A 25589-nucleotide genomic window follows, 5' to 3' on the forward strand; every position below is an offset into this window, starting at 1 on the left:
TCACCGTGGGCCACATAAAACAGCCAGGCGGGCTGGATTCACCCAACCCCCCAGGCCTTATGTTTGACATGTATGCTCTACAGCGTAAGGTGGCTAAAGATGGAGTCTGTTTCTTTACAGAAAGAGAGAGAGAGAGACTAGTCACATGCAAAGAAATGCAGAGTAATGCATTTAGGGAGTAGAAAATCTGAAGGAGTCATATATGCAAGGCAGGGGTAGGGAACTCCAGTCCTCAAGAGCCGTATTCCAGTCGGGTTTTCAGGATTTCCCCAATGAATATGCATGAGATCTATTTGCATACACTGCTTTCAATGCATATTTATTGGGGAAATCCTGAAAACCGACTGGAATTCAGCTCTCGAGGACCGTAGTTCCCTACCCCTGTGCTAGGAGGTGAGAGGCTAATATGCACAGATGGGGAGAGAGACCTTTGGGTGATAAGTGTCCAAAGATCTAAAGGCAAAGAAACAGCGTGACAAGGCGGTGGCTGTTGCCAGAAGGATACTAGGCTGTATAGAGAGAGGCGTGACCAGTAGAAAACAGAAGGTGTTGATGTCCCTGTACAGATCGTTGGTGAGGCCCCACTTGGAGTATTGTGTTCAGTTTTGGAGACCGTATCTGGCAAAGGACATAAGAAGACTTGAAGAGGTCGCGAGAAAGGCGACGAAAATGGTAGGAGGTTTGCACCAGAAAACGTATGAGAGACTAGAAGTCCTGAATATTTATACCCTAGAGGAAAGGAGGGACAGGGGAGATACGATTCAGACAAATATTTGAAAGATATCAATGTAGAACAAGATCTTTTCCAGAGAAAGGAAAATAGTAAAACCAGAGGGCATAATATAAAGTTGAGGGGTGGTAGACTGAAGAGTAATGTTAGGAAATTCTTCTTTACGGAGAGGGTGGTTGATGCCTGGAACGCACTCCTGAGGGAAGTGGTAGAGAGGAAAACGGTGACAGAGATGAAAAAAGCGGGGGATGAACACAGAGGATCTCTAATCGGAAAATAATGGTATATATTGAAGAACTAAGGCCAGTACTGGGCCCGTATATGGCCATTCAGTTGAGGATGGGCTGGGGAGGGCTGGGATGGTTTAGATGTGCTAGAGCATTGGTCTCAAATTCACGGCCCGGGGGCCATATGTGGCCCACTAGGTACTATTTTGAGGCCCTCGGTATGTTTATCATAATCACAAAAGTAAAATAAAACAGTTTCTTGATCATGTGTCTCTTTAGCTATAAATTACCATATTATTATTAAGACTTTGCCAAAAAAGGAAATATTTATAAACTATATAGAGTTACCTCATGCAAAATAGTCATTTCTTTAATAAGACGCTAACTATTTTTTCTGAGGCCCTCCAAGTACCTACAAATCCAAAATGTGGCCCTGCAAAGGGTTTGAGTCTGAGACCAATGGGCTAGAGTGAGCTTTGGCGGAGAATTCAGTAGATGGAAATTAAGCACAGTACTGGGCAGAGAGCTCTGGGTTTCTGGCCCAGAAATATCTAGGAAAAAGGACAATTTAAATTACATCATTAACTTATAGAGATGGACCATTTGCGTCTTTGTCTGCCGTTGTCATTTACTATATTACTATGCTTCCCCAATGTACTCTGAGTGTTTGGCTTAAAGACACACACACTCACTGTTTACATTATTTAAGATAAGCCCTCTGCACTGCAGCCATGCACTCAGAGCTGGGGCTCCACTTACTAAGCCCACAACAGTGTACACTGCTTACTTCTTAAACAGCACTTTGTTCACAGAACAGTTTTAATTACCTTAGACTATTTCCCGAGTTTAAGATCACAATTTCATGTCACTTATTAACCTCTTAGAATGGTAGCTAGGCAGGCTTAAGTTGTTTACTATAAATAAAAAATTATGGCAACTCCCTAATAATCTTGAAGGCCTGTCCCTTCCACCACCAAATTCAATATTAAAAAGCCAAACAGCTGGTATTTGAGCAAAGAAAAATCATTCCTCCCAACTGTACAATTTGCCGCAAGGAGCCTACAGAAAAACTGCAAAGACTGTTGTGTGAATGTACCACCTCTGAAATGTCCCCAACCCAAGACAGACTACTAGACTGCACATGTTTGGAGAAAATTAGTATAGGAAAATAATGTGTTTATGCTATAGTCATGAATTTGAAACCCTCTCAATCCTGTGAGCTCTTGAGAAAGAAGCTAACACAAAAAAAATCTTACTCCCTTGCTAATGTTTGAAAAATCTTCTTCAGGCATATCTAGAAAACTGATGCCAACACCAACTGTATTATAGAACAGAACAGGAAAACTCCTAAATATACAATCACAGAGCAGGTCAGCAGCTTGATTAATGTACAAAAACTAAAGCCCAGATTCACTAAAGATAGCGATTTAATCGCTGTTGGCAGATTCCCAGCCGATTTTAAAACAGCGATTGATTCACTTATCTTTTTTGCATACAAGTGATTTGCCTAGCATTTATGCACTAAGGGCCAGATTCTCAAAACTTTAACATGGTTGCTAAACTGGTTCCAGAAGGTTTAGCCTCCATGCATTTTAGTGGAGGATTATCAAAACGGCTCATCGCGGTCTTTAGTGAGCTTTCTAGCAATCTCTGACATTGCCATGCAAATGGGCCCTTGAATATTGAAACAAGCACTCCAGTGGATTCTTAAAAATCAGAGTCATTCTCCAAGAGTGGCGTTGGCTTTTAGCGACAAAAATCAGCGACTGGTCCAGGGGTGCCGGTATAGTTAAAAGTGCATCTTGTGGGTGTGTCTTGACTGTGGCTAATAAAAATAAAAAATTACATGAAGACTCATTAATTTTAGTCTATTTTTTTTTTAGTGGAAGAAGTATACTTCTTGAGCGTGTGTATATTATAGCCCCTCAGCAGCGGAAGAGATGCTCACTCTCTCCCAACATCAACACCCCTTCCTGGCAACGAGAGATGTCCAATCTCTCCCACCACCAACCGACACCCCCCAGTAGCAGGAGAGATGCCTGATCTCTCCCGCCACCAAACACCACCACCTCAACTCTCCTCGGAAGCAGGAGAGATGTCTACGCTCTCCTGCCACTATGCAACACCCCTCCCAGTACCTCTGATGACCCCCACCCCAATCCCCTTACCTGACTTTCAGATGGCTGGTGGGCCTTTCCCTCCTTGGTGCATCCTGAGATGCACCGGGGAGGGGCCTGAGGCTTTGATTGGTCCAGGTTGTTTAAGGCCACTCCTTATGCATCTGGGCTAATCAGAGCCTTAGGCCCCTCCCCAAATGCACTGGTGAGGAGCTTAAGGCTCTGGCCCAGATTCATAAGCCCCACCCATAGGAGGGGCCTTAAACAATCTAGGCCCATCAAAGCCTCAGGCCCCTTCCCGGTGTATCCCAGGATACATTAGGTAGGGGAAGGCCCATCATTTTGAAGAGGCGAGCCAGCTGGCTTGAGGGAGCAGGCATCTCTCCAGCCAGACATCTGAAAGTAAGGTAAGAGGGAGAGGGCGGGGGCCGTAGGAGGCATTGGGGGGGGGGGGGTTGCATGGTGGCAGGACAGTGCGAGCATCTCTCCCATTGCTGGGGGGGTGTTGTTTGGGCATCTCTCCCACTGCCATGGGGGTTGGGTGTTTAGTCGCTTGGCGGCAGGAGAGATTAGGTATCACCAGCGATGGGCACATGCAAATTTAGCGAATCTTCGCTACTCTCCTCCAGCCTCATTTGCAAGAGCACTTTTTGGAGAAAGACTCACTTTTTTAACATCGCTACTGTAATGGCTATGACAGTGGCCCATCAGTTTTTAGCGCAATCTTTAGAGAATCTAGGCCTAAGATTCTGTAATACTGTCACTTGCACAAATAAAACATTTAGTCATGGTCATTCACACCAGCCACTGACATGCTGAAAGCAACTTCCAATTTAAGCTAGTATTCTATGGCAATTACATGTGAATTGATGCTTGGAGTACAGCATCCTAGCTTCTAAATGTCAGTGAACTTTTCAGTTATCTATAGGTTCGCAAATTCTAAATCCAGTCCTACATTCTACTCTACTTGCATGTTCAGTATTGTTGATATAGCTATTTCATTCACATCTTCCTCTGGTGGCACTGCCCTCTCTCCCTCCAATCTCCTTAAAGAAATGTACAAGTGTGGTTTTTCCAGACAAATAAATGTTCATTCATCAGTGTGACTGGAATTTTAGCAAAATATTTTTATGTTTTGGCCAGTTTAAATCTGTTTCCGCAGCCCGCTCCCCCTTGATTGCTCTTCTCTGTACAGCCCCCATGATCTCCAGGCCCCCACCCTGATTGTTCTTCTCTGTACAGCCCCCCTCTCTAATGTTCTTCTCTACAGACCCCCATGATATCCAACCCCCCCAATGCTCTTCTCTGTACAACCCTCCTCTCTAATGTTCTTCTCTATAGACCCCATGATATCCAACACCTCCAATGCTCTTCTCTGTACAGCCCTCCTCTCTAATGTTCTTCTCTATAGACCCATGATATCCAACACCTCCAATGCTCTTCTCTGTACAGCCCTCCTCTCTAATGTTCTTCTCTATAGACCCCATGATATCCAACACCTCCAATGCTCTTCTCTGTACAGCCCTCCTCTCTAATGTTCTTCTCTATAGACCCCATGATATCCAATCCCCCCAATGCTCTTCTCTGTACAGCCCTCCTCTCTAATGTTCTTCTCTATAGACCACATGATATCCAGCCTCCCCCAATGCTCTTCTCTACAAGCCCCGTGTTCTCCAGCTCTCCCTCCCCAATGCTGTCCAGTCCTTCCCACCCCCCTCCCCTTGATGCTCCCCAGGTCATGCTCCAGCCCAACTAACCTTAATCGGGCTGGAGCTGAACAGAGATCCCAATCCCACAGTAGCAACAGTGGCAGCCCTGAGATGGCACAGTCTGGCAGCAGCAAGCACAGCAGTCCTGAAGAGGATCCTGGACCTGGAGGCAGTTTGGCGGTAGCAGCAGTGAAGTGTGTGCAGGAGGTGAGCAGACACAGCACAGAATGTGGTAGAAGTTAAACATCAAAACTCCCAACCGCCAATTTTTGTGGGGTCTGTGGCCACCCCAGCTCTAACATCTATGGGCTGAGAACCCCTGCTCTAGAAAGATCTCAAAAAAGGAAGCACTTGCGTAAAATAAATTCAACTAGAGCAACAGAATTGTAAGCCCATGCTGCGTTATAAATGCATTTTCTTTAAAATGATGCTCTGTACGAAACATGCAATAAATGTGAACCAGTATGCAATATTAACATAATAAATAGTGACAGATAAAGTCCTGCAGAGTCCATCCAGTCTGCCCAACAGTCACACTCATCATTAGTTCACAATTAAATTGTCTTTGGAGGGCATGGATTGGGGGAAGGGATTACTTGTTTAGTTTGATGAAGACGGGCGATAGTGGTACGGGGGGAAGGGAGTTGTGTACGTCTGGCTTTGCCACTTGTTTAGTGTGGTTACATGATCCTATTTCTAGCTTCATGTACATGGGTTTGAATGGATAGGGTGGGGGGGTTATGTTTCTTGTAAACAAAACTTTGATGACAAGAGTAGCACTGTATCATAATGTTTATTGTGAATTTTCTGTACAGTCATCAAAAAAAATTATTCAACCTTAAATAGTCTTTGGCATTTCTGGGACATATAGACCGTAGAAGTCCGTCCAGCACTATCCTCAGGTTCCATCTACCGTACTATAGTTATGGTTGAAGCCCACTCCAACTATCTTCTCATTTGCAGAACACAGACTGTAAGTCTGCTCGGCATTTTCCTCATGTTCCAAATTACTGGAGTTTCTGTCACAACCCCCCCCTCCGGCCCATCCTAAACTGAACTGCCATATACGGGACACAGAGTGCAAGTCTTTCCAGCACCAGGCTTAGTTCTTCACAGTCAGAGTCATCATCTAAGCACCACTCAACACATCAAACACATGCAACTATTTAAATTTTGTTTTTTTTTTTAAACATTCATTTTTTCCAATTAGAGATCCTCTGTGTTCATCCCACACCTTTTTGAATTCTGTCACTATTATTGTCTCCACCACCTCCCTCGGGAAGGCATCCCAAGCATCAACCAACACTATTAATTATCAGTTAAACTTGTACCGCCCATAAATTATCCTCACAAAATGTTATGAATCAAACCAATGGCATGCAGAGCAATTTACATGTACGATAATCACAAGGTGTTGCTCCTTTAGTAATATTTATGTACATGAGTAATTTATATTAAAATGAATTGCTATGGTACATACAATTCAACTCGGCCAATATATCAGCAAAACCCACATTTAATGAGAGCAAACTGACAATGACTTGCTAATTATGACCAAATCTGCTGATACAAAATGTTACCTATTATTCAAGTATGGAGTGATTCAAATCTTTGAATTTCAAACCATCTACTATTATCTATTTTGGACTATGAAATATTTATATAGAAACTGATGGCATTAAAGGCCTTTCTGGCTCAAGCCATCTACCCAGTTATTCTGCCGCACGGCCAAGGGTGCATAATATACACAGCTGCCAGCTTCCATGTGTGACATCCTACAAGATTTCTTTCTATTCAGGACAATCTGTCTTCCTTCTTTGTACTCCATCTTGGATAGCAGAAACATCCGAGATCCCCAATTCATTCCTCTTCTATGCCTAAACAAAGCTCTATAACATTTTAGATAGCCACGCCAGTGACAATGTGGCCACAAACTACTAACTGATCATCACCTCATAGGTCCCTTCAGTAGCCTGACAGATAAGGATGTTGCTATGTAAGCTTCTGTGTTTCTAGCTTTTTTTCCTTATTATATGATTTTTATTTTATGCTTTGTTCTGTCATGGGCAATGTCCAATTAAAATTAACAATTTTTGTTTATATATATATTTATGATCATTATTTCATATGTTGTTTATTAACCACTTAGAACATAAGAATAACTATACCGGGTCAGACCAATGGTCCATCTAGCCCCGTGTCCTGGATTGGCTATTGTTGGAAGCAGATCACAAGTACCTGGCTGAAACCTAAATTGTAATCTCACTTATGCAGATATATTATTTATATAAATGTGCCTGCAATCCTGGACTCTAAATAGTTGAATATTGTCAAAAGGAAGCCTCAGCCCCCACCACTCCACCGCAAAAACCGTTTCAATTTGCGAGAAGTTTTACGTGGTGCTTCATCATTGGCTGTCCTCTTTCTTTAGCGTGTTTTTTATGTTGTACAAACTTTTTATGTCATTCACGAATTTATGCTGCGTTACCACTTTAAGTAAATAAATATAAATATAAAGTGCTTATGCATTAGTAAGTTACTTATGTACTTAGCTAAAATACAGCCAAAACTCAGGAGTCTGACCCGACATGTTTCACATGAAATGCTGTATCAAGGGTCCCCCGAGTGTGCCGTCGTCATCCAACTCCAAAGTGGCAATACTCGAGAGGGTCCAGAGGAGAGCAACGAGGATGATAAAGGGTATGGAGAACCTCTCATATGCCGAACGGTTAGACAGGCTGGGGCTCTTTACTCTGGAAAAGCGGAGACTGAGAGGGGACACGATACAGACTTATAAAATCATGAAAGGCATAGAGAAGGTGGAGAGGGGCAGATTCTTTAGACTAGCAGGGGCAACTAAAACAAGAGGTCACTCAGAAAAACTGAGAGGAGACAGATTCAAAACGAATGCAAGAAAGTTCTTCTTCACTCAACGGGTGGTAGACACCTGGAACGCGCTTCCCGGAGAGGTGATAAGCCAGAGTACAATTCTGGGGTTCAAAAAGGGACTGGATGACTTCCTGGAAGCGAAGGGAATAACCGGGTACAGATAGAGGTTTACCTCACAGGACACTGAGCAAATAGGGTATGGACTTTTTAGGTTAGGTAGGGAACATTTTCAGGTCATGGACCTGGAGGGCCGCCGCGGGAGCGGACTGCCGGGAACGATGGACCCCTGGTCTGACCCGGCAGAGGCAATGCTTATGTTCTTATGTAAGAGAAAGGTGGAACCTAAATTGTAGCAACATTCCATGTCAGTGATCCCAGGACAAGCAGCGACTTACCCCATGTCTACCCCAAGAACCGGTCTAAACCTTTTTTTTAACCCAGACACACTATTCTTTAAAAGTTTTTCCATGTAATTTCATTGATTATCCCCAAGGGTCTTCCTGGGTACCAGATTCAGCAGGGGGGATCTAGGGGCAGGAGCATGACCCTCTCATGGCAGCTCAACCCTAAAATGCCTCTGCCCATCTCCACTCACCATATTTAAGGTACCCCCCCCTGGCCTAACAAGGTACCTGGTGGTCCAGCAGCTCTTTTGCTCCTGCCTCTTCGCAGCTGTCTTCTAAAATGTCTGTCACAACATTTCCCGGGTGCTTGCAGCATTTACAGTAATACTGCAAGAGGTTGCGGCATGAAGACCCCTGCTGGACCACCAGCTACTTTGGTAGGTCTGGGGATTATGAGAGAAGAGCCGCAGGTTGCCGACCCTGCCCTCCATGCAGCAACTCTTCCCTCCTTCTCCACCCCTCCCCCAAAGCATGCAGCATCTTTTCCCTCTCTTCCCATCCATCCCATGCCCGTACAGCGTCTTACCAGCCTTTCCCTTCAGGCTACTGGCACCGTTCCTTCATGCTACAGGAAGATGACCTGAAGCCTTCCCTCTGATTCTAGTAGCATGAAGGAAGGAACGCTGCTGGCAGCCTGAAAAGAGCAGCTACATGAAAGAACCTGATGCCGAGGAAGGTACCATCCCAGAAAGATCGCCAAACAAAGACGCCCCATCCCTATATATGATCCCCGAGGACCTGGAGGAGATACCCACTCTCGTGTAGCTCTCTAGTCCACTGGTCACAAATTTGAATTTTGGCATAAAATCAGTTGGTCTCTTTTTCCCGTAGAATGGAAAATTCTCCAGCGAGTTTAAAGATGTTTTCCCCATGAAGCTGGGTTATATGTTCTCAGGCTTCCGTGGCTAGCATTATGCTTGTTGCTGTTTTCCAGGTCTCGCCTCATCTGGTCAGGTAGAACCCGGAAAATGGCAACAAGCATAATGCCAGCCGCGGAAGTCCGAGAACATACTCTTAAGTCAGACAAACGTTGGCGTCGAGCAGTGGATTTTCCTCAGATAAATATCCCCTGTATTTCTGACCCTTGATAAAGCCAGAGAAATAGGCGAAACGGGTCCCTTCGGGGATGGGGATTGGTTGAACAGTCATTTTGTTTTTTAAATTCAGACGCCGGCAGATGCAGATCAAGATAAGTTCCACTCTGCTGTTTTAGTAATTCTCAAATTAGGAGTTTTACATACAATTTGATGATCAATAAGTTATTTATTTAAAAAAAGTTAATATTGATTGATTGACTGAAAAAAACCAAATATAAAAATTATAAGTTAAAAATAGCGAATTATTAGGAGTTTTTTTTGGGTCAATGATAGACACCGGAACCCCTGATATATGCAGATGAAAATTATCTTTTGTGGATGGTTCGCAGGGTTACCGAGACCCTTTTTCCTCTGACTTAATTATCTATCTTTGGCTTGCACAGGAGATCGTATGTCTTTGGTTATAAGCTTTAAATTATCTCTTGATCCTCTAATAGCGAGTTATTGAACATACAGTATAACCCAGCTTCATGGACATCTTTAAACTCACAAGAAAAAGAGACTAATTGATTTTCCCGCTAAAATTCACTTCAAGCCCCACTAAATATGAAGACAAACTGAAGACCTCACAACATACCCTGAAAAAAGCCACAGCAGGATGGCTGAAACACCTGTTCTACCTGACCAGACACGGTGAGACCCAGAAATCTGCAGCAACCATGCCAACTTTGTCCCATTACACCATGTTTGTCCATGTGTTCTGCAATTATATTTTTATAATACTTTCCACTATTTTGCCCACCCACTAGAACTTTTTTTTAACAAATTGGTTTTATATTGTCCACCCATGTAGAATGACAGGCCGTCTATAAGTTGTTTAAATAAAAGCTTGTGGCAACTACTATTTCTTTAAGTCCCATCCCCTCCAATCCTAAATTTAAATTACAAGTCAAATGACCTTTGCAAGCAAAACAATTCCTCATTCTTTTAAACTTTGGCTTAATGAGCTACCAGGGAAAAAGTGCAAATCCATGGATCTTGGAACTTGCAGCAGACAGTTCCAGTTGCTAGTTCACTTTTGCAACCTGTCATACGAATCCAACCACATGGATGCCTATGTCACTATGTTCGAGGAGCAGCCATGATGAGAAGCGGAGTTCCTGTTAAAGACTAATCACCTTCACATCCTGAGGCAGCTAATGTTTGATGAAACACTGGCCATCGTCGGTATGTGGTGTAAAGGATAAGTACTCCTTTATTGAGGTTATAATCTTTTCATGGTGGCTTTGTTTGAAAACCAGTAAGTTTGCATTGCACAAGGCTTTTTCCTGGTAAAATATCAATCGAGGAGGTTTTTTTATGCCAGCGACTTAACTTTACCCCGCGATAGTCTCCACTTTTTCAGTAGCCGCTTTGTCGTCTGGTGGAGGAGGGGCTCTGAGGCTTTTTCCTACCTCGAGGTGATTCTTTTGAGGGAAAGCTGTTTTATGTGTTTTTTAATAACTCCATGTATGTTGGTTGTGCTTTTTTGAGGGGCTCAGAGTACTTCATCAGGATTGTATGTTTGCTGTGCCGTAAGATTTTGAGTGTTGGTATTTGTAACTATATGAAGTCTAACATTTCACATTAACCTCTCTGTCATAAATTCTTCCAGTCCCATTCCCTATCCTCAAGTTTTAGTACCTAAAGATCCCCTATGCTTAACCCCCACATCCTCAAATTCTTGAACTGTTTTCTGGATAGATGCACGAGTGTTACGTAAACCTTTAGCCTTGCACCCCCTCCCTTAAATTAACTTTCAGGCCCCTAAAACTACCCCTGGGATTGACAAACTCAATCATGATCATCCCAACATCATTTCCCAGTACAATCCGATAAAAACACATTGGATATACCTTTAACTATTACACTTTGTATTGCATAGATATGCATAACAAGGGCAACTTTCAGGTCAATGAGCTACTTGAATGAAACTTGCCCACCCTGCAGGTAAAGGTACTGATGGTTCTTTGAGTCTGAGTGGTTGTCAGAATCTATTGTTTGATTGTAGGTGCATCTGTTGTTTGCTGAAGCTTCTGTCCTAAGTGACTCCCTAAGTGACTCCTGATGTTTAGGCCAGCCCAAACTATTTCAGGTACCACTAGAAATATTTCCTTACATTGCTCATCTGTCCACTCCCTTGGAGCTTCATATCGTGACCTCTAATTCTAGAACTTCCATTCCTTTGAAGCAGGTTTGCTTTTAAGGAATTTCAATACACATCAAGTATTATAATATCATCTCACCCAAGCTCACCTCTCTGCTAAGGTATACATTTTTAGACTTCTAAATGTCATCTCATCGGACTTCTACTGCGGAACACGCACCATTCTGGTGTCCCTTTTCTGCACCACTTCAAATGTATTATGTCAGCCTCCAGAAGACTACAGATAAAAGGACAATTGAATTATCACCACCTCCTTTCTACCATTTATATGGATTTATTGGATTTAGCTCACACCTTTTTCAGTATTAATCCAAGGTGGGTTACATTTAGATATGCAGTAGACTCTCAGTTAACTGGCACTCTTGGGGATTGGTAGATATTGGATAAATGTCATTTCTGGTTGCCTGAGAGTTACTATTAAAAATAGGCCTAACTAATACTATATCCCATACTATGCCATACCATAAACTGCTCCAGACAAACTACTGGACATGTGGTAGGCAAAGCATGGGCGTACTCGGGTTTGGCATGCCAAATTTACACTAAAATTTCTGCCAAAAATTGATTTTATTTTCATTTTTAAAGTATTACAGTATTTCTTAGATTTTTTTTTTTTTGCTTTTGGTTACTTGAGTTCTGGTTAACAAAGTCTACTGTACTAAGTATTTCCCTCCCTGGAAGGCTCACAATCTAAGTTTGTGCCCAAGCAAACAGAAGGTTAAGTAACTTGCCCAAGCTCACAAGGAACAATATCACTTATGAACCCTACCATTCCTCTGGTGCTGGTCCTCACCTTAACACACTGTTTCACTATCCTGGACTCATGGGATAAGATCGTCATGACATTACTTTCCATCTTCATGGACATCAGTCTCTCACCCTTTAACTGTGTTAAAGAAATCCTTTGGATTTCTGCAGTTTTCATGTATTCAGGACACATTTTTTCATTCTCAACTTAGGTGCCAAGCAGCTGGCCATGCTTCATCACTTTCTTAAATCATTCCATCTGTTCTCCCAGGCCTGTCAATTACTCTATCTTAGTACAGCAGCATGAATTAAAAATGTAATACAGAAGTATTTCCCCCCCCATATCTGTATTCAGTTTCTGGGGTTGTTTCAATTAAATGTTTGGCCCAATAGCTGACTTTTAGCCAATAGAGAAGCCAGTTCCAATTGAGCCGAGAGTACCATGAGCTGTCATTCACAACTGATACTCAGGCACTGTGCTCTACTACAAGAGAATTCCAAGCTACCTATATTCAGCCTTAATCCTGTCCCATGCAGCAGCATCCTTATATCTTTACAGGCCAACAATTCCATCAAATACGAGTACAAAGCAAGCACAGCTTTTAGTTGTATAGCCCCCATCTCTGGAATACTCTACCTCTTGACACAGAAGAAATTCAAAGTCGCCATTAAAATATGGCTGTTTCATAAGTCCTGCCTAGACTTGAGCACAGTCCTGCCTAGACTTGAGGCACAATTAAAAGTGCTTGGGCTAGAGACCTCTTTCTGTTTCTCTGTCTACTGATCTATTGGATGAATTATGCAATTAATTTCCCTCCTTTCGTTAGTTTTCCTGTCATAGTGGCTTTTGCTTGCTTGTCTTCTGTTTTTCGTTCTCCCATTTTTGTGAACTGCTCTAATGCGATATACCGCTCCTCTTAAGTTATGTTCCATTACATAAATTGAAATCCTTTCATTGTACGGACAGTCTTTGCCTAGTCAGCTATTGGGACTGAGCAAATTTTGGATTTGGATCCAAAACAATTTCAGCTGAAAATGCCAGTGCATTTTTGGCTAAAACCAAACACACACACACACCTACCCTCATAGGCTGCCCAACCACTCCTGCATATGCCAGTTCCAATCTCAAAATGGTTGCCAAGACCTCCCCTGGCAGTCTTGAGAGGCTGCCATTTAGGGAGAGGAACCGGCAGGGATAAGAGCAACTAGGGATTGCTCTTGCACAGAAGAGGCCACTAGACTACCAGGATATTTAAAAGGTAGGCCTGGGTGGCCTGGAGGAGAGGGCTTCACTCGACTGGCAGGACATTTAAAGCAAGAAGCTTAAGATCTGCCAAAAAAATATATTTTTAAGGAGGTCCTTCTTTCTGTTTTGTACATTTAGAGGAATATCGTTCTTCCATATTTATGAATGTTAGTCCGCAGCTCTGGAATTCTCTAGAGTTTGAGAGAGGTTCAGAGTTTGGACCTCTTTAAAAAGGCATTGAAAACCTCTTTTTGAAAGCATTTGGTACAACTTGATGACTTAAGAAAACCGAGTCCTCTTGATCACGTTTTATGGAAAAATATGAATTTAGAACCGAGCCTGAATTATATTGTTTTTAGGCTTAATATGTATTATGTGATTTTATGTCTGATTTGGGTCACTCTCTAGTTAGCTTATGTCTCTACTAAACAATGGCTGAATCCATCACACAATGGATATTACTGCCAAGGAGAGAGTGCCACTTGGCACTGTAGCCTTTCCTCCTGCCCTCCACCCTGTGGCACTCGCACAACCAACTCTCACCTCCCCACCTCTGGTGTATACCCCTCATCCTGAAACACTCACCTCTACTCAGGCTTTCCTCACTTATCTCCTCTTTCCACCCTCTCTTCCCCAGTGTGCTTCAGCACAAGCAGGAGAGTTCTGGTTTATGTTCTTACATGTTTGGCTGCTTTCTCCTGTTCCGCTGTGCTAGGTCTATCTATTGAAACATGGGACTTTAGTGTCTTGTGTGGTTCAAATTCAGTTTGGGAGGATGAGACCCAACATACAACTACTCTCCCTCTCCTTTGCGTGTGCTAAAGAAGGAAAGGAAAAGAGGAGATTGGGTGGCAAGCTGGAGATACTGAAGGGAGAAGAAGGGGGGGGGGGGTCAAGCTGAGGATGCCACAGATGGTCAGGTAGAACCCGCATCTTGCCATGTCTGGTCAGGTAGAAATATTTGTACATGCTCCAGATATACCACAAGGGAATGTGGAGGTATATTGGGAGGATTCATTAAATAGTTATGGGGAGGGATTTGAGAAAGAGAGATCTACAATGATGTGAGTACTTAGAAAGTTTGTGATCAAGGAACCTCTTCACGCTGCCTTGTGAGGCAGTGAGCAGATCTTTTGTCAGTGCTATGTTTTGCTGAACTATACTTGCCATGCTCTGTCTTACCATATCATGTTTTATCATGCTCTGTTAGCTATGTTTTGCCATGCCATCTTTCACCATACTATGTCTAAGAATACAACACTGTGGTTGGAGCTGCAGCCTCAGCTCCCTGAGGTAGTAGGTACAGGCCCACACTGCTCCTTGTGACCCCGGGCAAGTCACCTGCTCCCCCATTGACCCAGGTGCATTAGACAGACAGGGAATTATGCTTGAGTACCTGAATAAATTCATGTAAACTGTTCTGAGCTCCTCTGGGAGAACGATATAGAAAATTGAATAAATAAATGAAGGTATGGCATGTACCTATAATGGAGTTTATATTTGTACTAGTATTTTAGCCCGTTACATTAAGGGGTGCTAGAATATATGTTTGTCTGTCTTTATTTCTGTTTCTCTCTCTCTGTCCCGCTGTCTTTCTTTCTGTCTGTCTCTCTCCCTGGCCCCCTTTGTCTGTGTCTTTCTGTGTCTCTCCCTGTGTCTTTCTTCTTTTCTTTCCGTCTCCCTTCCTCCCGCTGGTGCTAGAATATATGTCTGTCTTTCTTTCTGTTTCTCTCCCTACCCCTGTCTTTTTCTTTCGTCTCTCTCCCTCCCGCTGTCTGTCTTTCTGTCTCTCTCCCTCCCCCTGTCCCTGTGTCTTTCTTCCTATCTCCTTTCCTACTTCCCTGTGCAGCAGCCACAGCATTCCCTCTCCCTCCATTTCCCTGTGCATCATCATTTTTTCCCTCAGTCTAGCTTCTCCTGCCCCTCCTACATTCACTACTTTAAACTTCGGCCCAGCCTGTAGGTCAGGGGTTTCTCGGGTTGACCGCCACCCGCTGCTGGTGTCTGCGTGCTCCGTGCTCGCCCGCCGCGGCCTGCATCCGCCGACAGCCACCACGGCCTACAGCTGCCGCGGCCGACATCCACCTCGGGGGAAGAGAGAAAGAAAGAGAGAGAGATTTGCGCACATGCACACTCCTACCTGTGGTGCCCTACAGCGTTATGAAAACGGGAGCACGCAGGTGGGAGTGCACATGCGCGGCTTAGGGTTTTATTATATTAGATGTGGGTGAAGATTGAGAGAGAGATCTGTATAGGTGGGGGAGATGGAAGGGGCTCACAGTGAGCATATTATTTGTAAGAGGTATTTCAGGAGTGGCCTCTCCCATATACCCTGGGAAGAGAAAAGCTAGGCCCTCCCATATAGCAAAAAAAGTCACACTCTGAGCTGGCCTATCAGTTATAATTGTGATATAAACATATGATGTTTGTAACTTATACCCTAATTATTTACTGCCAACATGAGTACAACAGATTACATTAACCATGAAATGCCATGCTATGGCCATTCCAGCTTGCTGCAGATCTTGGAGACTGTGGTGTTACACCTAGGCCTGCCAGGGCCTGGTTTAAAATCACCTGACCTTATGAAAACACTCAAGAAACTTGTCTGTGGGGATCTGGCTTGGCAGGACCCAGCTACAGGAAATGAAGCTGTTCACAGTGGAATGGAGAGGATTAATTACATCAGCAAGCTACTAAATAAGGCAGTCCAAAAGGAGAAGCAAGTCCCAATATGACTACTTTCCTTAGCAGTTGGTCATGTACCGAAATTATTACCATAACCCCATGGCACTGGCAGGTATTACATGCAGTTACTGAAAGCCAATTTGAGTTACTTGGATTCACAAAAAGGAGCTAAAAACACAGAAGTCTACCGGATGTTATAAGGTGCAAGCGAGCTTAAAAAAACTATTATTTTAAGTAATTGTACAACCCTTTGCCCTAATAGTATGGATGTTTTCTTTAATACAACACCCTGAAAATCTGAGTATAAAATTATGAAAACAGGAAGTCCACAGCATAAACAGAGACCGAGCTGGAATCTCTGCTTTTACAGAACACACACATCATGGGATTGTGCAAATGTAACTCATCATCCCTGTACACTCACCACTTCAAGCATCTTGTATCATCATATAATCACTGTATTATAATAACTATTCAAAGTGCCCGGCCTGAATTTACACCTGTCCAACGGGATTCTGACATACTTAAGATACACCAGGTTTCTTAACGAGTTCGAATTGTTGACAGAACAGAAATTCAAGAGCAACTTTTTAACTCACGTGCCCCATAACCAGAACCTCTGGTTCTACGGTATGTTTATTGCTCCAAAACATCCATATTTTAAATTTAAGAGAGACAGGAAAAAAAAAAGTGACAGATCCGACTTTACCAGCTAATAATTATTTTTATACACCTTCTTGCCTCTCCAAAACTTAATGGTGGCCCACGAATCAAGTTTACAAAGACTGATTTTTCTTTAAATAAGACCATCCACAGCTTGCCCGATAAAAAATAAAAAGATATTGCTAATAACTTAATTTACTTTAATCAGCTCACAGAAGTCGTTTAGATGCGCAGAGAAGCATCACCAAGAGGTGATCAGAGTTTCTTCTGTATCGAGGCAAAGCAGGATTTGGGTTTTCACCTCCACCCAGAAGGTGGAATAAACTAGTTAGCCGGAAAGCTTGCGAGTACTGCTCCACCCCCCCCCCCCGATTTAGCCTCCTCCCCGGATCCTAGTGCACTGCAGCACCGTGCCCGCGGGGGGGAGGGGGGAAGGAAGCCAGAGCAGCCCCGCATCCCAGCCTCGCGCCGGCCCTGCAGCCTCCCATTGTGCGAACTGCCCCGGAGGTGGGGGCAGGGAGCTCAGCATTCCAAGCCGGGCTTGGCGGCGCGAGCGGGCAGGTCGAGTGGCGCGCGCGCTTCAGCCAGTTTCACCACAGCACAGGCACGGCCCCTACCTACACCTGCGTCGTCCCCGTCCCCCCCCCCCCTTCCCCGCTCCCGGTACGCACCACACCGAGCCATAGGCCCCGGAGCCCACGGGCGTCAGGTTCTGGTATCGCTCAGGCACTTCCCACACCGTCTTGTTCAGCTCCTGCCGGTAGAAGCCGGGGCGCTCCGACATGATCCCGTGCGGCGAACCAGGTGGCTCTGAAAGCAGCTCCGTGCCCGCCCGGGAGAGGAATACAGCAGAAGGGACCAGGGGGGAGGGGAGATGAGAAGCCGGTGAATGGGGACGGAGGCGGGGTCTTGGGCGGAGGTGTAAACAGAGGGGAAGCTGCCGCTGCCCATATGGCCAAGGGAGGAGCCAGAAGACGCGTCTCCTGGAGAAAGGGGCGGGCAAAAAAAGAGCATGGGAAAGGAGCAGAGGGGTCGAAGGGAGAGCAAGTGTGTGAATAGGGAAGGGGAAGTGGAGGAGCTGGCTGGCTCTGTCGTGTCCAACAAAATGATGACTTTTCTTTTTTTTTTTTTAGTCAATGTTTATTTATTGAATTTTTACAAAATTACAAAGTATGGAATAAAACAATCCATAATAGTGGAAAACAAAAGATATTATTCGTCTATCTACTTACTCACTCATTTATTTATTTATTTACTCACTTATTTATGTATTTATTTTCTCCCCCCTTTTTTTTTTTTTTTCTCTTTCTCTTTCTTTCTTTCTTTCTCACACTTATTTCTCTCTCTACCTTTATTTTACCTGGAACGTGCTTGTTTAGGTAGTTAGGATACAGTTTGTTGTATTAGATATGCTATGAAGAAATTTCTTGAGGAATGTACGAATCCATGTTCATGTTCTGCATTTCATTTTCTGTAGTTGACGACTTTTCTTAATGGCACAACCTTATGAGGTCCGGCATGTGGGGCAACGGTGTAGTTTAAAAAAGTTAAGTACTGGACTAGTCTGGGACAGTGGAGGAGCCCAGCGATGCTTGCAATCTTAACGTTTCTTTTCTGATTTCTTATCCATTTACTTTCTTGGCATTCCCAGTGTTCAAGTCCACCTCTTCGAGAGCGCTTTCAACTTCCAACCTCCTCGCCCCTTGGGTTCTGCATATGTCATGTCTCTCCAAGTTAGATTGTAAGCTCTTCTGATCAGGGACCGTCTACTAAGGGCTCCTTTTACAAAGGCGCTGTAGCGGTTTAACGCGCCGCTAAACCGCCGGCCGCGCTAGCCGCTACCGCCTCCTCTTGAGCAGGCGCTAGTTTTTGGCCAGCGCGCGAAGAAAAATCGCATTAACCCCGCTAGCGCAGCTTTGTAAAAGGAGCCCTAAATGTCAAAATGAACAACGCTACGTACACCTTTCAGCGCTATTTAAGTGATAAATAGTAGTAGTAGTCCCAGTTTGGTGGTCTATAAGTGAGGTGTGTGGTTTTGCTCTTGGCTATATCATTTCAGTCACAAAAATTTTGCTACTCCTTGTTCAACTATAGGTTTGATGTAATTTTTGAAAGTAAGTCAAAGAAATGTCCTCTGGCTCTCGTAGTGTGGGGTGGAGTGAGGGTAAGCGTGCATAATAACTGGCAGCCGCCTCTGATGAGTTTCCTCTCAGGAAGAACAGGTTTTTTTAGAGCCTTACCAAGAACATCAGTCCATTATCCTATATAATAAAAGCTTACTGACACATGCGCATTGAAAACATCGTGATCCCTGCCGCTGTGGTGTGTGATCCGTGGCCGTGTTCCATTTTAGAACCCGGCGGCAGGGAACATTCTGGCCACTCCCCTCCTCCTGCCCTCACTCACCAACCGCTGGAGGAAGCCGGCCATATTCGGCGGCTTGAGGAGGCAGTGCGGAGCGGTGCTGGTGGTGGCTGCCGGGAGGAGGGCTTCGTGCAGCGGCGCTGGCGGCGGCTGCCGGGAGGAGGGCTTTTTGCAGCGGTGCTGGCGGCGGCTGCCGGGAGGAGGGCTTCGATCTGCTGAGGGTCAGGCGCTACTCCAGTGAGGATCGTGGCCGCCTCTACTAAACTTTGCGGCCGCACAGCACCTCAGTAGAACGTTTCCTCTGATGTACGCGATCGCGTCAGAGAAAACGTACTTCTGAGGGGCAGAGCGGCCTATGAGGTTCACAAAAGCCGGCCGCGAAGCTCACAATGCTGCATACTGGACCGGGGAAACAGGTAAGGGGTGCTGCTGGAGCAGGGAAGAGGTGCTACTGGGGCGGGAGAGCAAGGAAGAGAGATGGACAGCAGGGAAGAGGTGCTATTGGACCGGGGGAGCAAGGAAGAGGGACAGGGGGAACAGGGAAGAGGTGCTATTGGACCAGGGGAGCAAGGAAGAGGGACAGGGGGAGCAGAGAAAAGGTGCTACTGGGCCGGGAGAGCAAGGAAGAGAGACGGGGAGCAGGGAAGAGGTGCTATTGGACCGGGGGAGCAAGGAAGAAGGACAAGGGGAGCAGGGAAGAGGTGCTACTGGGCCGGGGGAGAAGGGGGCTGGGGGGGGGGTAAAATTGGTTTGGAGCTGGGGCTGAAAATACGGGACATGTGAGGGAAGGAGGCTTTACTAGCACCCGTTAATGTAACGGGCTTAAACACTAGTCCTATATAATAAATCCCTAGCCATGCATGCGCACTTACCTGCGTACTTCCGTGATCTGTGATCAGTAGGTCCGTGGCCAGCAGGAGTGCGGATGCGGAGGCCAAAGTAGAGAAACACAGCACAACCGGCAACTCCCCCCTCCCGCCCTCACTCATCGCCAAAGCCACCACCGCCAAAGCCTCTTCCTTCTCGCCAGCTCACCCGCGTTTCAATTAAGAGAAAAGCGCTGCACCGCGCTAACGCTGGCCTCACCGTCTTCTGTCCACTGTGGTCCGCCCTCTCTGACTACTTCCTGTTTCCGCTAGGGTTGGCCGCAGTGGATAGAAGACGCCGAAGCCAGCGGTAGCGCGGTGCAGCGATTTTCTCTCAATTTCAACGCGGCGGCTGGGAAGGAGGCGGCGGGAAATGCTGCTGCTGCTGCACAGGGAAGTGTGTGTGTGTGGGGGAAATGCTGCTTCTGCACAGGGAAGGGTGGGAAATGCTGCTGCTACACAGGGAAGGGTGAGAAATGCTGCTGCTGCACAGGGAAGTGTGTGTATGTGGGGGGGGGGAGAAATGCTGCTTCTGCACAGGGAAGGCAGGGAAATGCTGCTGCTGCACAGGGAAGTGTGTGTGTGGGGGGGAATGCTGCTTCTTCACAGGGAAGGCCGGGAAATGCTGCTGCTGCACAGGGTAGTGTGTGTGTGTCTGTGTGTGTGGGGGGGAAATGCTGCTGCTGAACAGGGAAGGGCGGGAAATGCTGCTGCTGCACAGGGAAGGGTGGGAGGGAAATACTGCTGCTGCACAGGGAAGTGGAGGGGACGGAGAGGGAAAGGGGGCTTGGGAGCAATCTTGGTTTGCTTTGGGGGAGGGGAGACAGAAGGGGGCCATGGAGAGACAGAAAGACAGGCAGGCAGGCAGCGCATTAGAACGAAAGACAGATACACAGAAAGACAGCAGGCAGGGAGAGAGACAGAAAGAAAGACAGACAGACAGGGTGCCAGAGAGAGAACCAGAAAGAAAGGACAGACAGCGGGAGGGAGAAAGAAAGAAAGGAAGAGAGACAGGGGCAGGGAGAGACACAGAAAGTAAGAAAGAAAGACAGACAGACATATATTCTAGCACCCGTTAATGTAACGGGCTTAAACACTAGTTACAAAATAATACAATAACTTATATGCGACAAATAACTAACATTTCACAATGAGAAAACCAGGCTAGTTATTTTTTAACAACTGTTGTATGTGTTATTGAAACTTTAAGGAAGGCTTATGACCCATACTCCTTGTTTAATACATGGAAGTTTTTTGTCTTTTTAAATCTAGCACTGTTAATAGTTCACTTGGAAGTTAAGAGCAAAGACTAGGGGCTCCTTTCACTAAGCTGCGATAGGGGTTTTAGCGTGTACAGAATTGCCCCGCATTGAGTTGGCGTTAATTTTTGGCGCTTAGCGCGCGTGGCAATGCAGCACATGCTAAAAACGCTAGTGCACCTTAGTAAAAGGAGCCCCAGGTTTGTGGGTGCAAGCCCATGCTGTTCCTTGTGGCCTTGGGCGAGTCACTTAATCCCCCCAATGCCCAGATACATTAGATAGATTGTCAGAGGAAAAACGCTTGAGTACCTGAATAAATTCAAGTAAACTGTTCTGAGCTCCCTTGGGAGAACAGTATAGATTAGAACAGTGTTTTTCAACTTTTTTACACCTATGGACCAGCAGAAATAAAATAATTATTCTGTGGACCGGCATCGGTCCGTGGACCGGCGGTTGAAGAACACTGGGCTAAGTCATGGGCCAGACCCCGCCCATCTCCACCCCAGACCCCGCCCCCATAATAGTACTAATTGCACCTTGCACGTCCCGTGCCTCATCTGGAAGTCTTCCCTCTGGCATTGCAACGTCAGAGAGAAGGCTTCCGGTTCAGGCGCAGGATGCCCGTAGGAGCCACTGCCCATGGCTTTGTGCACTGAATCAGTTAGGAAGAGGGAGCTGGCTCGAAGATAACGCTGCATTGATAGGACCGTGGACCGGCAGTTGAAGAACACTGTTTTGGGCCTGATGCACATGCTTGCCCTGTGGACCGGTGGTTGAAAAACACTGGATTAGAACACTGATTCCCAACCTTGTCCTGGAGGACCACCAGGCCAATCAGGTTTTCAGGCTAGCCCTAATGAATATGCATGAGAGAGATTTGCATATAATGGAAGCGAGAGGCATGCAAATCTGCTCCATGCACGATCTACTCCTACTAGAGCGCTGGTCTAGGACCTGGCAACTTAGCTTCAATGCCAAAAAATGCAAAGTCATGCACCTAGGCAACCATAATCCATACAAGACTTATACCCTTAACGGTGAGATCCTAACAAGAACGGTAGCAGAACGGGACTTGGGGGTGATCGTCAGTGAGGACATGAAGGCTGCCAGTCAGGTAGAGCAGGCCTCATCCAAGGCAAGACAGATCCTAGGTTGCATACGCAAAGGTTTCGTCAGCCGTAAGCCGGAAGTCATTATGCCACTGTATAGATCCATGGTGAGGCCCCACCTGGAATACTGTGTGCAATTCTGGAGGCCGCATTATCGCAAGGATGTGCTGAGACTGGAGTCGGTGCAAAGAATGGCCACCCGGATGGTCTCGGGACTCAAGGATCTACCATACGAAAAACGGTTAGACACACTGCAGCTATACTCGCTCGAGGAGCGCAGAGAGAGGGGGGACATGATCGAGACGTTCAAGTATCTCACGGGCTGCATCGAAGCGGAAGAAGATATCTTCTTTTTCAAGGGACCCACGGCAACAAGAGGGCATCCGTGGAAAATCAGAGGCGGGAAACTACGAGGTGACACCAGGAAATTATTTTTCACTGAAAGGGTGGTTGATCGTTGGAATAGTCTTCCACTGCAGGTGATTGAGGCCAGTAGCGTGCCTGATTTTAAGGCCAAATGGGATCGACACGTGGGCTCTATTCACTAGGCAAAGGTAGAGGAGGGTCATTAGGGTGGGCAGACTAGATGGGCCGTGGCCCTTATCTGCCGTCTATTTCTATGTATCCTGAAAACCTGATTGGCCTGGTGGTCCTCCAGGACAGGGTTGGGAACCACTGGATTGGAAAACTGAATAAATAAATGTGTATTCTTGAAAAGTAGAGCTACTCAGTTCTGGCCCTTGAGATCCAAAACCAGGTTTTCAGGATAACCACAGGGAAGTCAAGGCCATAGTGTAGAAATTAAATTAATTCTTTGCTTCAGTCTTCACTTGAGGAAGATGTGTGGGAGTTACTGGTGCCAGAAATGGTATTCAATTCTAATGAATCAGAGAAACTCAACCAAATCTCTGTAACACTGGAAGATGTAATGGATCAATTTGACAAATTGAACAGTAGCAAATCGCCTGGACTGGATGGTATACATCCCAGCGTGGTGATAGAATTGAAAAAAATGGACTTGCAGAGCTATTGTTAGTAATTTGTAATTTTCTTTAAAATCCAGCATAGTACTGGAGGGTGGCTAACATGATGCTGATTTTTAAAAAGGGTTCCAGAGGTGATCCGGGATATTCTAGACCAGTGAGTCTGACTCTGGTGCCAGGCAAAATACTAGAGACTTATAAAGAACAAAATGACAGAATTATGGAGAGAAAGCTAACATGGATTAGGGAAATCTTGCCTCACCCATCTACTGCATTTCTTTGAAGGGGTGAATGAACATGTGGATAAAGGCGAGCCAGTTGATATTGTGTATTTGGATTTTCCAATGACCTTTGACAAAGTACCTCATGAAAGACTTTTCAGGAATTAGGAAAGTCATATGATAGGAGGTAATGTCCTATTATGGATTAAGAGCTGGTTAAAAGACAGAAAACAGAGAGTGGTTTTAACTGGCCAATATTCCCAATGGAGAAGGTAAATAGTGGGGTGTCCCAGGAGTCAGTGCCAGGACCACTGCTTTTTAACATATTTATCAATAATCTAAAAGTGGGAATAAGTAGTGAAATAATTAAATTTACTGATGGCACAAAGTGGTTAAATCACAACAGGATTGTGAAAAATTGCAAGAGTGCCTTGGGAGACTAGGCATCAAAATAGTAGATGGCGTTTAATGTGAGCAAGTGCAAAGTGATGCATGTGGGAAAGAGGAATCTAAACTAAGCTCTGTAATGTAGGGTTCCATGTTAAGAAAAGGCCAGGAAAAGGATCTAGATGTCATCATTGCGGATACATTAAAACCCTCAGCTCAAAGTGTGGTGGCGGCTAAGAAAGCAAATAGAATGATAAGAATTATCAGGAAAGAAATGGAAAATAAAGATGAAAATTTTATAACACCCTTGAATTGCTCTATGATATGGCCACACCTCAAATACTGTGTGCAATTCTGATCACCATATCAAAAAAAAAAAAAAAAAAAGACATGGGGTTCTTTTTGCTAAGGTGCGCTAGCGTTTTTAGCGCGCTAACCATGCGCTAAATGAAAAATACTAACGCAAGCTCTATGGAGGCATTAGCATTTAGCGTGTGCGGTATTGTAGCACACCCTAGTAGAAGGAGCCCATAGTGGCATTAGAAAAGGTACATAAAAGAGCAACATAAATGATAAAAGGAATGGGCTGACTTAACTATGATGAAAGGCTAAAGCGGCTAGAGCTCTTCAGCTTGGAGAAAAGATAGCTCAGGGGTGATATGATAGAGGTCTATAAAATACTGGAGTGGAAAGTGTAGATGTGAATTGCTTATTTACTCTTTCCAAAAATACTAGGACTAGGGGGCATGTGTTGAAGCAACTAAGTAGTAGATTTAAAACAAACCAGAGAAAATATTTCTTCACACAAGTGTAAGTTTCAAGTTTAATATATCTCTTGATTGATCGCTTAGTCAGATTTCAAATCGATGAACAATTAAAATACATTCATTAGCAATTACAAAGTAAACAATACAATATAATATAAACTTTGAATAGTAACATTAGGTTAAAAACTAGGACATCATTAAAAAATAAAAAAAAATAAAAAATATTGGGAAGGAAGGGATAACGAAATACAGCTAGGAATAATAAAACAATACATAAGAAAAGTATAATAGGAAGACAAATTAAAACATAGTTAAATATTATGTACCGTATTTTCACGCAAATAACGCGCACCCGTATAAAACGCGCACACGGGTATAGCGCGCAGAAATCACGATGATATGTACAAAAACTTTGGTATACCGCGCTCACGGGTATACCGCGCATGCTGCCCGACGCTCCTTTCGCCCGCCCTGACTTTCCGACTCTCCGTTCACCCCCCCTGACTTCCGTGCACTGTCCCCCCTTGAAGGTCTGTCCCCATCCTGAAAGCCTGATGCCCCCCCCCCCGACGTCCGATACATCCCTCCCCCCGAAGGACCGCCGACTCCCCAACAATATCGGGCCAGGAGGGAGCCCAAATCCTCCTGGCCACGGCGACCCCCTAACCCCACCCCGCACTACATTACGGGCAGGAGGGATCCCAGGCCCTCCTGCCCTCGACGCAAACCCCCCTCCCCCCAACGACCGTCCCCCCCAAGAACCTCCGACCGCTCCCCCAGCCGACCCGCGACCCCCCTGGCGACCCCCACGACCCCCCCACCCCCCTTCCCCGTACCTTTGGTAGTTGGCCGGACAGACGGGAGCCAAACCCGCCTGTCCGGCAGGCAGCCAACGAAGGAATGAGGCCGGATTGGCCCATCCATCCTAAAGCTCCGCCTACTGGTGGGGCCTAAGGCGCGTGGGCCAATC

The 25589-nt window shown here is 45.3% G+C and overlaps 1 protein-coding gene across 2 annotated transcripts in view; it reads right to left on the bottom strand.

Moving 5' to 3' along the window:
• Positions 1-17613, bottom strand: part of MAPK11 (mitogen-activated protein kinase 11) — a 76966-nt gene extending 59353 nt beyond the window's left edge. The window contains exon 1 of one of the 2 annotated variants that reach the window (XM_033959249.1): positions 17335-17613. In XM_033959249.1, coding sequence (XP_033815140.1) covers positions 17335-17447 — 113 coding nt within the window. In that variant the 5' untranslated portion in view covers positions 17448-17613. Of the gene's footprint in view, positions 1-16862; positions 16997-17334 lie in introns of those variants that run through there. The other variant, XM_033959250.1, reaches the window with a different exon arrangement.
• Between the last annotated feature and the right edge of the window lie 7976 nt (positions 17614-25589).

This window comes from Geotrypetes seraphini, chromosome 9 (genome assembly GCF_902459505.1).
Source record: "Geotrypetes seraphini chromosome 9, aGeoSer1.1, whole genome shotgun sequence".
Lineage (NCBI taxonomy): Eukaryota > Metazoa > Chordata > Amphibia > Gymnophiona > Dermophiidae > Geotrypetes > Geotrypetes seraphini.